Source organism: Phacochoerus africanus, chromosome 3 (assembly GCF_016906955.1).
Source record: "Phacochoerus africanus isolate WHEZ1 chromosome 3, ROS_Pafr_v1, whole genome shotgun sequence".
Taxonomy (NCBI): domain Eukaryota; kingdom Metazoa; phylum Chordata; class Mammalia; order Artiodactyla; family Suidae; genus Phacochoerus; species Phacochoerus africanus.
In genome coordinates, this window is record NC_062546.1 from 134,121,923 (window position 1) to 134,134,216 (window position 12,294).

The 12,294-nt window shown below is 37.6% G+C and overlaps 1 protein-coding gene across 1 annotated transcript in view; it reads left to right on the forward strand.

Moving 5' to 3' along the window:
* Positions 1-11,190, forward strand: part of SLC4A10 (solute carrier family 4 member 10) — a 238,387-nt gene extending 227,197 nt beyond the window's left edge. The window contains exons 24-25 of the mRNA XM_047772739.1: positions 3,262-3,378; positions 9,332-11,190. Coding sequence (XP_047628695.1) covers positions 3,262-3,378; positions 9,332-9,398 — 184 coding nt within the window. The 3' untranslated portion in view covers positions 9,399-11,190. The remainder of the gene's footprint in view (positions 1-3,261; positions 3,379-9,331) is intronic.
* The last annotated feature ends 1,104 nt before the right edge of the window (positions 11,191-12,294 follow it).

Here is a 12,294-nt window from a genome sequence, read left to right on the forward strand (position 1 = left end):
TTCATATGTGTGGATTCCTACAGAGATTTGTTGAAGTTGTGTTCAAGGAGAAAGAACTAAAACCAGTACTTAGAAATGTCTAGTACTAAGTTCTGCTTGTACAAGCTGTGTGACTATGGCCACGTAGCTTAAAATGAAGTGGGGCTGGGAGCTGTTGTCTGAAGTGTTATTTTATAATTTACATGTATAAATCATATTTTATAATGTATATGAAAACTCTCTTTTACATTCTCTGAAAGAAGCTCTTGAAGACAGGTCAATAGTCAACTCTGGGATAAATGAGCTAGGTATTCACTAAACTCATTACATGTAAATGTTGGAACTATGGGATAAACTTAGGGTTTACCCCTAAAAAAAGGCACTTCCAAAGAGGTTATCTATTTCTTGAATCGAAGGATTCAGTTATACCAGTCATTTTAGGAAATATTTACGAAACTCTCCAAAATATGCTAATCTTCTTTATGCACAAAGATACAGCAAAAAAAAAAAAAAAAAAAAAAAAGCAAACTCCTTTAAATTATAATAAAAACTTTTGAAAGTATTTGGCCAAAAATTATATATCTATGATCTCAAAGTGCTTAAGGATAATTTAAGGCCATGCTAAGTAAAAAAGCATAGACGACTTTTGTCTTTGGAGGTAATTTTTCATAGTGTTAAAAAATAAAAAATAGAGGAGTTCCCATTGTGGCACAGAGGAAACAAATCTGACACGTGTCCATGAGGATACAGGTTCGATCCCTGGCCTTGCTAAGTGGGCTAAGGATTCAGCGTTGCCATGAACTGTGGTGTAGGTCACAGACATGGCTCAGAACTGGCATTGCCGTGGCTGTGGCATAGCCCGGCAGCTGTAGCTCTGATTCAGCCTCTAGCCTGGGAACTTCCATATGCTCCATAAGAAGCCCTAAAAAACATAAATAAATAAATAAAAATTTTAAAAAAAGGAGTGGATCTTCTGGGTCTGACTGTAAAATCATATTCCCTAGATTTAAGAAATATAATTATAGGAGTTCCTATTATGGCTTAGTGGAAACCAGTCTGACTACTATCCATGAGGATGCAGGTTTGATCCCTGGCCCCAATCAGTAGATTAAGGGTCTGACATTGCCATGAGCTGTGGTGTAGGTTGCAGACATGACTCAGATCTTGCATTGCTGTGGCTGTGGCATAGGCTGGTAGGTGCAGCTCTGATTTGACCCCAAGACTGGAAACTTCCATATGCTGCACCTGTGGTCCTGAAAAAAAAAATGAATAAAAATAAAATTATTATCTACCACTTAAGAGTGAGCACAAGTATAAAAGCCATTTTTCTTTTCTTCCTTTCTTTCTTTCTCTTTCATTCTTTTTGTTTGTTTGTTTACAATATTTAAGCTTTAAAATCTATTGAGTGTTCAGTTGAATCAGCATATTCCCAAGTGTAGTCTATAGAAATCTACCAAGTCTCTTGTGGTACCCCTCTTAAAAGGTTTTGGGGGGAGTTCCCGTCGTGGCTCAGTGGTTAATGAACCAGACTAGTGCCCATGAGGATGCAGGTTAAATCCCTGGCCTTGCTCAGTGGGTTAATGATCCAGCGTTGCCAGGAGCTGTGGTGTAGGTCACAGATGTGGTTCGGATCTGGCATTGCTGTAGCTGTGGTTTAGGCCGGCAGCTGTAGCTGCAATTTGACCCCTAGCCTGGGAACTTCCATATGCTGCTGGTGCAGCCCTAAAAAGACAAAAGACAGAAGAAAAAAAAGGTTTTTTGGGGTTAAATAAGTCTGGAAAATGTTTCATTCCACATTCCAATTTAGAGATTCACAATGCACATTGGCATATTAAGGAATCTAAGTAATACTGGCATTTTTTTTAAAACTATGTTAAATCCAGCATTTTCTAAACTCTTGCTCACAAGACGCTTTTTTACATAATATTGTGAACAACTTGTATTCTACATGACACTCTTTTGGAAAATAGTTGATCTCATGCTTTGAGTTACCAAGGGCTGGATGAATTAGAGGAATTAGAGAACATGTCTCCAGATTGGTCAAGGAAGGGGCCTATGAGACCTGTTTTCTCCAGACACTTATCATTCCTCTTAAAAGATGAATTTATTGCTCTCTTGTGAATGTCCACCACTGATGGTCATGTTAGGTCAGCTTAGCGTTTCTGAAAAACATTATTTTTTTTTCCCCACAGCAGAGTATCTTTTTTACATGTAGTAAGAAGACTGCTGATTTCTCACTCATTGAAACTTTCTTGACTTGGCCCATGATTTGTCTCTGTTGCTGTCTGGTTGCCTTTCTAGCCCTGGGAATGTTGTAGAGTTCTAAATGGCACCTATAATGGGTGCCACTTTAAAATGTAAAAAAACTAACCTAGCGTAGTACAGGCCCTATTATTATAGGCTTCCCCAGCCATTTGGGAAGACCTCTGCCAACTACACAGGCTTCCTTCATTTATTCAATAAATATTTATTGAATGGGTCCCAAGTTCCAGGCTCTGTCTAGGTCATGGGGAAGCAGTAGGAGACAATGGTCAGGAGTCCCTGTCCTCATGAAGCTTATATTCAAGTAGAATAGAGGTAAGAAGAAACAGAAAATAAATAAATGAGCAAGCAATGTAGTATAGCATTTCAAATGGTGAAAAATACAAAAAAAAAAAAAAATAAAGCAAAAAAAGAGGGGTGAGGTTGCTATGAGGGAATGGAAACAGAAATTTTAAACAGAGCACTCAGAAAAGGCCTGTCTGAGCAGATGACATCTGAACGGAGGGAAACAGTCATACCATGGCAAGGACCATTATAGGCAGACGGAAGAGCAAGTACAAGGCCCTGGGGGAGCAGGCAGCCTATGGTGTCCCAGGACAGTCAGGAGGTCATTGTGTTGAGGCTGGAGAGGAAGGAGCAGAAGTATAATAGAAGGTGAAGTTAGAGGTGAGGGTGGAGACAGAGACTTATGTCGACTTTAAGTGAGAAGAGTGAAGGGTTCTGCAAGGCTATGAATGTCAGGGGTAAGAGGCTTAGCAATGAACACACAGAACCTAAACTCTGTAATTTGAAATGAATTAGGAAAGCTGTACCCAAACCGATTTCTATGTAACTAGAATTTTTCCCTTAGCTTTCTATTTTTCATACTTTTTGGGGCACAAAATATTTAATATTTAAGTTTTAATTGTCAAAAATACTGTACAGAGGCATAAAACTGTCCTTTGTTGAGTGTCTATCACTAGAAAACTGCAGTTTCTTATTTAATGTTTATTATTTCATTTTGGGTAAACTCCTATCTAGAGATGATCCATCTGTGATCAATATTTCTGATGAAATGTCAAAGACTGCCTTGTGGAGAAACCTTCTGATTACTGCCGATAACTCAAAAGATAAGGAGTCAAGCTTTCCTTCTAAAAGGTTTGAATTCTAAAATAATGTAAATTTATACTGGTCCCAGTCATTTAATGACATGAATCTATTAGCAGAAGAATAGTATTGGTTTCCACCAAACTTAGATCTATAATATTTCAGGAAATTCTTTTTTTAAAAAATGGGTAAAATTGTAATTATCACATTTGTTGGCATGTTTTCAACATCTCCCTTCCAAATTAAAGGCTCGTGTCAAAACCATGACAGTGGGGGAAATGGTGCTGTAAATGAATCCCAATGCAGGACATTTCTGGACATTTGTTTTGGCCTGCACTTTTGTTGTGGGGTTTTATTATATTCCCTCATCACCCACTTTGCAGGACCCCTTTAGATGTCTGACCAAGTTTTGTATGCCCCTGTGGTCCTTTTTAAAACCCATATGGCACATGCAATGATAATTTCATATTTAGATTATTTCCAGTCCCCTATTCCAATCCCCTGAAAAATCTTCCCTAACCTTTTTACCCCAAAACTTTCAGCTCCAAAAAGTTGTACTTCCATTTTTCTTCTCTATGTACAAACATCACAAACAACTCCTGTAGTTGCGGATGAGAGTTTTAAATGCAAGAGGTGGGAACAGTGTGACCTTAAATATCAAGAGTCATCACAGGATTTCCACATGCATTTTCCAGAACTTATAAATAAGAGTTCAGACCATCCAGTCTTCTTAGCTATTGCTCTGAAGGAAAATCTCTTTATGTTATGCTAATATCTCTTCTTACTAAAGAGTGATTGAGGGATTTGGGACAATGTTTAATTATTAAGTTCCTTCATTTTTATGGCCTTAAATTAACTTTTTCTACTTAATTTTTATATTACATTTTTGTCATAAGCTCCCCTTCCTAATCACTCTAGAAGCTGATTCCCCAAAGGTAAGACCCTTTCCCTCAAACCTATTCCTTGGTTGCATTTCCTTATGTTAAATGGTGTCTTCTAGAAACCTGGTCAGCCTATGTTCTTTGTGTGAGTTTTGGGGAGGCAAAAGTTGTGGAGAGTCTTGGGCTTAGATCCAGTAACAGACTGAGTGTTTATGGCATTCCTATAACTACTCAGCTCTTTATAAGGGTTTGAAACTTGAGTAAACTTTTCCCCACATGGCTTATACAAATGCATCATATATAAATCAACAAATCTCACAGAACTGCATTTAGTAATAACATCAAATTTCTACATTGGAAAAAGGAAATTCATCCCTTAAATTAAGAAACTACAAAGCTGGGAGCTTCCATTAATGCACTGCCATGCTTCCCAAATTGAAAGCTTTATCTTCATGAGAAATATTTGGAAACATGAGTTAGAATTAGAGGCTACATTAGACTTAGAGAATATCTCTTGCTGGTTTTTGTCACCCCAAAATGGCATGCTGCTTCAATGTCATCTCTATCTCAAATGGCATAAACAACACCAATGGTGGATTGCAGAGCCTTAGCATCTTCACCCCATCAAGCTGGGGGATTATTTCCTGTTCTCTGTTCCTTTCTCTCCTTCACCCTCTCCCTCCCTCTTTCCCTCCCTCTTTCCCTCCCTCTTCCCTCTCATTCTCTCCTTCGAATACCTCCAACACTTATTCCAAAAGGAGGTTAATGTGAGTTACTCAGAGGCTCTCTCAGAGACTTTAGGTTGATGTTTTCTGTCTTTTAACAGGGCTTTAAAGTCTTCATATATTTCTTTGCTTGGCTCAAGCAGAAGTAACATTTTATTATAAAACACACTTTATCTTCCATTCCCAAAGATCCCTGCTACAGTCTGATAGAGAGTCATCCTCAGAGTAATTATGTTTTGCCAGAAGTCTTGGAAGAAAATGAGTTATGAGAAATGTACTTTCTCAAACCTATTGAAATATAGGCTTGTGGACCCTTTCACATTAAAAATATGGCACTTCTCTCATTTTTAAAAGGTGAATTTCAGGTTTATGAGCTCAAGATAAAACGCCAGACATAAGAATATGTTGTGGAGAATTTGAGACAATCAAACTTAAAGATTGCTTTTATTCCTGTGCTACATGGATCCATAGTGAAAATTCTTTCACTGTTTTTCTTTGGTTCAAGCAGCAGTTTTCATGTCACAATATTTTAGGTATTCCTTAAAGTAGGTAAAGCAAGTGATGCTTTTCACCTGAAAAGCTTAATTTTTAAAAAAGTATGTGTCAGATTACTGTACACAGTAAATTAATTCTAGTGAACAACATAATGTGCTTTAAGCAGGTCCAGTTTTAAATAGATCATCCTCTGTATTTCCCTATAACCACTTTTTTTCATATTCTTTGAACATATGTTCCCACTAACATGAAATTCAAACTATTGTGAGATAAAAGTTTATCAAGTTTTCTTTACCTTTAAATGTGATAAAATCTGTAGGTTTCCATGCGAAAAATATCTTTTGTTTAGTGATCAATGTCTTTCATCTTCATAACAGTGGAAACTGACAGAAAGAGTATGGCTTCCAGAAATTCGAAAACCACCAGTACTAATACCAATGATATTCTCCCAAAGTCACTGCTCTCTCTTGGTGTCTGTTAAAGGCATTGAAGTGTGATGACCAGGAGCTGTAAAAATGCTGTGCCTGCTAGAAGATGCATTGGCAAAAAAAAAAAAAGCCTTATAGGCCAGGTTCCCAGAGTCTGTATCACTTGAGAGCTAGCTGGTTCCCAGCAATCTCTGACAACCCCACGTCTAGTTGTTTCTACCCTATCCCTGGCTATAGGCCACACATGGCCATCAGAGAAGGCTAGATACCTATTCTTAGTGGAGTTTAGAATAGCAGTTATGTTTTCTCCATTATTTCATTCATTTTTCGTCGTCAAAATTTTTTTTATCCAGCTTCATTGAAAGACATAAGGACTGACTGTCAGTTCTACCACATCTTAGGATTTGTAGATCCTAGTTCAAGAGCACTATACATACATGTGACAAGCTCCCCCACAGCTTATTTGAATGGGACAGTAGAAATAGGTCACTTTAAAAACCACCTTGTAGGAGTTCCCATTGTAGCTCAGTGGGTTACAAACCCAGTTAATATTCATGAGGATGCTGGTTCGATCCCTCTCCTCGCTGAGTGGGTTAAGGATCCGACATTGCCGTGAGCGAGAGTATAGGTCGCAGACATGGCTCCCACATTGCTGTGGCTGTGGTGTAGGCTGGCAGCTGTAGCTGCAATTCGACCCCTAGCCTTGGGGCTGCGGGTGCAGCCCTAAAAAATATTAAAAAATAAAAAAAAACACCTTGCATCAGAGTAGGTGAGCAATTGCTGTGTATTATAAACCTGACAGCCAAGATCTATGTTTCTTGGGAAGATACCTGGTAGCACTTAGTTTTGCCCTGGTGGCAGAGGCTAGGGGCTGGGACCACTGCTGCTGCTCCCTTCTGTCCTCCTACCCCCACTACTTTCTATCCTGGATGCTTCTCTGCTCTGATTTCCTAGGCCTAGGCCCTGTCATGACTGCTTGGTAAATGTTGTTCATATCAACTACTATGGTGTCAATGGTAAATAATAATTTCATAGATTGCTTGGAAGCATGAAGGTAGTGGGTCATGTTTGTCCTCTCTTGAAATACTACTGCCTTATGTTTTGTCTCATCCATCTTGTGTCCCTCAGTCCTCGCAGAGTACCTGGCATATAATAGATATGCAATATGTGTTTATTGTAGTAGCACATGATAAATTTGTTATACATTTACTAAACATATGTAATCTATTTATTGCAATGAAAGTTTAGAATTGATTGGCATCCTGAAAATTGGATGTAACAAGGAATACAAAGAGTAATAGCCATGCAGTAAGAAGATTCAAGTCAATAAAATTTTTCATGGAAGTCTTAAGCTGGTTCTAAAATTTCTGCTTCCTTGCTGAAACCTAATCTGATACCAAAACCACTGGTTTTAAAGGGGGAGAGTGGAAGCCCAATTATTTAGTTGGTTGATTTTTGTAATCAAACAACCAGTATGGCCAAAGCAGCACAATAGGAGGAAGCATGTCTGTGAATTGCTTTTTTTTCACTGCTTGGTGACTAAGTGCAGTGGGGAACTGGCTGATTTATTAAGAGGTTATGGAGCCTTGTCACGTAGAATTGTGCATGTGTAGAATGTCTCTTTTCCCACAGTCTCCTACAGATAGGATCTATTTCTCTATCTTTCCAATGGGATATATTGGAATTGAGACTACTAGCCTCAGAAATCTGACATTTAAGCTACAAGAGAACTTTAGGGGCCAAAACTAATTTACAGATGAAGAAACCGAGTCCCAAGGAGATTAAATGACTAGTCCAAGGTCATACAGCTCATTCCTTGCTTCTTAGAAACCGAATATAGTCTTCTGACTCCAAGCCCAGGGCTTCCTCCCCTGCACCCTGCTGCCCTTTTCCACTGGCTTTGTTCGGCAGAAGCAACTGGAACCAGGTAGCGCCCAAGGAAAAATTAATTCGGAAAGTAGGGTAGCAGACACTTGTCATATGAAAGGAACTTAAAGTAGAAGAAAGTGAGTCATACAGATAGAGGAGTTAAAAATACAGAGTTAAGCCTCTCAACACATCATGTGCACACTGTCATCTCTTCTCATGGAAGGAGAAAAGAAAAGAGAAAAAAGTTGCTTTGCTCTGACCTGTAAGTAGAGTGTGCTGAGAAGTGTTGCAGGCACAAACCCGGGTGCCATAGACACCCGCTCACACCAGCTCTCAGCGCTGGCAGCGTGCCACAGATGGCAGAAGCTCCGGCACTTCTTACCTGATGGTGCCGGGTGGTGGTGACAACTGAGAAGGGCTGTTTCTAGCTTGAATTGGAGGAAAAACAATTTAAAAAACTCACTCAGAATGTGTCTAAGTTATTGACCACTGAGAAAGCTGCACAGGAGGCCCCATAGGAAAAGGGGGTTTTAACTGTCATTTTATAGCTTGGAGAAGAGTTATATAAAACCAAGGGTTTCCCCACCATCCACTGTTTCATAAAGTTATATTAAGAGCTGAAGTTAACAGTAAAAATGTGTGGGTTCTTTCAGCTCAGGGCCCAGAGACTGGCAGTGGCTTCCCTTGGGTCACAGCTGGTAGGGACACCGGAGAGGACTCAGGGTAGAGGGCCCTGCCTGTGCCCACGTGGTCAGGGAGGGGGCGGCGCTGTGCCCCCTGGAAGCCTGTGCTCTTCCTGTGAGCTCCATGAAGTCAACACTTTATTTGAATTTTCTACGAAAACTGTCAACACGAGAGGAGGAAAAGTGTACCTGGGAAAACTATTTAATAAAGAATTATAGATTTGCATTCCCAGCTTGACCATTGATAAAGTTAATGGGAGAATAATTAAAATGGAATCCACTTGGGAATGAGTTTATTCTGAAGGAGTGAGGTGAAACATTTCTCCTCGGATGGACAGGAGAAGGGTTTGTCTGTGAAGAAACAGCACAGGCACAGGTGTTTGGAGGGCATTGTGCAGGGCGACGGCCTCCTGCAGACCAGCAAAAGTGTGTTCATCCTACTGACAACAGCGCAGTTCTCACCAAAGATCAGAATCCAGTCTGTGCACACAGGATGTGCCCCTTGCAACAGGGCCCAGAAATACCTACTGTGACATCTTGTTTGTGTCATTCATAGTGTCAGTGTTATCTTAAGACAGGGCCATGACTGGCATTTTCAACAATCATCAGTGATTCATTTGCCCAGATGAGGACCATGGGTATAAATCGTGCATGCTTTTGGAACTGTTTTTTTAAAAATGTCTGGTTTGGGGTTTTTAGTTTCTGTTTTTTGAATTTCCCCTTATATTGCAGTTCTTGGTTTCTATCTCACTGAGTGCAGAGGGTTTTAATTGTTGCTGTCTATCTGTGCTTCGCAGCATGAAAGAGCAATGCCTAAGGGCCCATGTGGTGCTTTGGGGTTGATGGGTTTTGTGTCTGAGCAAGCAGATCTCCCAGTAGCCACGCTGGATTGAAATAATACATTTCTCTTTTTTCCACTGTAGCATTGAAAGCCGAAAAGAGAAGAAAGCTGACTCAGGGAAAGGTGTTGACAGGGAGACTTGTCTATGACTTGATCTTCAATTTATTTTTTACATATATATGAGAAGAGTGCCACGATTATTAATAAAACTGCTTTGATCATGTATTATAAATTCTGTCTTTCATCCCAAATCCACCTTCATACTGTAAGTAGTGCAATATTTGTTTCATTTCTGTGTTTAAACTTCTGAACAGTGAGACACCCTCGTGAGCATATGCAACAACTAATGCAAGAATCTCTGTGTTCCTTGCTGTATTTTAGACATTTGTAAACACTAGATTCTCATTGTCAGTTTTACGAGAGCAATAGCTTTCTTAAAGAGATAAGTCATATTTACCTAGTTTGTATTTTCCTACTTAGGAACATGAAGATACCTGATAATTTCATTCAGAAGAATTTTGAAAGGTAGACTTACTTCTTTTAATTTTTTATAGCTTAGCATTAGTGACTTATTTCAAAAGACCCAAATCAAAAAGTTAGTTTGAAAGCATTTTTAAAAATTGTATTTATGCATTTCCTTGATTTAATATGATACATTTAATACTTAAGAATTTATATGAAACTAAAACTTAAAGTCATTTGAAAAAATATATATGGAAACCTCTTCACAACTTGTTTAAAAGAATCAGATACTAATGCAAAGAGTCAAGTAGTATTTGCTTAAAATTCGAGTTGTGATTACATGATCAAATACCAGGCTTGTATGAAATGCTTTAGAAAAACTTTGTAAGTTTTGTGAGATTTTCAATATAAACCTTTATCAGAAATATGCTGTTAAATTTATCTCCATTGAAAACAAGCGTTTTCCAAATAAACCTATTATATACATACTCGTGGAATGCCACAAGATGAGTCATTGTACATGAAATTCCACCCCTGTACAGCTATTCCACTGCTAAAGGTCACGTACTGCTTAATGCTGCTTCTGAGTCATGTTCTAATGTTAGACTGACAGGTCTTCAATTGTCATTTTTTTCTGCAAATCTCTTTTCCATTTTTAATTAAATGCATGTTGTAGAAAAATAATCTTTTAAATGAAAATTTCAGATTCTGTTTGAGCAGCTTCTGTAGATATTTCAGTCCATATGAAATAATCCATCTTTACTAAGTTTATATAAGAGGAAGGAAAGTTAAGGATTTTTGAGCCTTACTAAACAAACAGTATCTTATTTCATTTTACATAAATGTGGATTAATAACGACAAAAATCTCATAGTGCTCGTTCCTAAGAATGACGAATTGTCATCAACCTTATCAACTTCAGTGTCCAATTTTACAATAATTCAGAGCCCTGTGGCTTTTCAAAACTATTAATTACATATTCTAAGTGTAAGTGCACATGAAAACTGAAAAAAAAATCCTCTTGTAATTAAGTTTATGAAGGAAAAACAACAACAACAAAGCCTCCAATAGGTTCAAATTCCCCTCATAATCTTTCAAGGAGCCATTTCTTTTATGGAACATAAGCCTAAAAAATATAAGAAGAGTTTGCAGTTAATAAAGTCTGTGTTTATAAATGCCAAGGGAAAATAGAAACTTTCCATTCCAAATGTATCACCTTTGTGTATTTTATAATACAGATACTACATGTAAACATTCCCATTGTTTTATGATTTAGACTAGCTGTACGTGCCAGTTAGTCTCAAAGGCAGCCTCCTAATGTTTCAATATTAATAACTGTTCTGTTTAAAATGATCATAGTGAATTAACACCTTCACGTGATCACCTATTTGAATGAACACTCATATCCGATAAAATTCTGTATTTCTGAGTATTTTTATAGTCATTTTGTCCTCGTGTGAATTTTCATGCTATCCCTATGTTAATCCTAATATTTTGAAATCATATAAAATATAAGAAAAATGTAGTGTTATGTATTTCCTCCTAATTTCAGATTCCTGGTCAAAATTACTGAATGTAATTTATTGCAAAGTTTAATAATGTGTAAATGTGACTAGGATATTGTGTTTTTCACAACTAAGAAATGTTACGTGGAAATAAATATTTATCCTAAGTAATTTCCTTGCACATTTTAAATTGTGATGCAGTGTCTTGTCTTTTTTTCCTTAGTGTTAATCAGTAAATCATTGTAGAACGTTTTGATTGTTTGAACATAGTGTTTAAATTTAGACATTCCCCTGATGTTAAAAACTTGATGATATAGACATTTCAAGCGTATTCAAACAATCTGAATTTTATGAACTATGATGAGAACTATATTAGGATGTATCTCTTCATTTTCCCAGAGACCAGTGACTTAGATACAGATGATATTGTAGCCATGACTAGTGAAAGCTTCCAAATCATTAGCAGGATTTCCCATTATTTGAATGCATTAGACTTCTGTTTTTACCCCTCTTGGGAAAAGCATTTCCTAAAATTTGTCTCCTCCCTGTTTGTCGATACATGAGATGGGACCATTATTCTTTTGTAGCCATCCAAATATGTTACGGAGGGAATTGCCATCAGAACTTTAATGTACTGGTTAGTATTTTCTCTTGACTCCTGAATTTACTTTGTCATTGCTGTCATTTAACAGCCTTCAATATTGGAAAGTTTTTTTCTAATATAATTTGAGTATCTCTTTGGTGTAGATTAGCCTGATAGAAATTCTCCACTGATGATTCACTAGCGGCTTGTATTTCAATACAATCCCTAGATCTTTTAGGATTTTTCTTGGCTCTTAAAGTTATGACTCATTATTTTTTAATCTACACTGATCTATCTCTCTTTCTGTTTAACTTTAGTCTGTTTGCTGCTAGGTATGGAACTATTTTCCTATCATTGCAAGATTTCTCTCCAGATTTTCCAGTATCTCTCACTAGCTCTCATACAGTCATGCAATGCAATGAAATGAGATTACAACCATTTGAAAATTTTACAAGAGTAATTTGTATAATAGGGTAATTCTCTAAATAGCGACTTT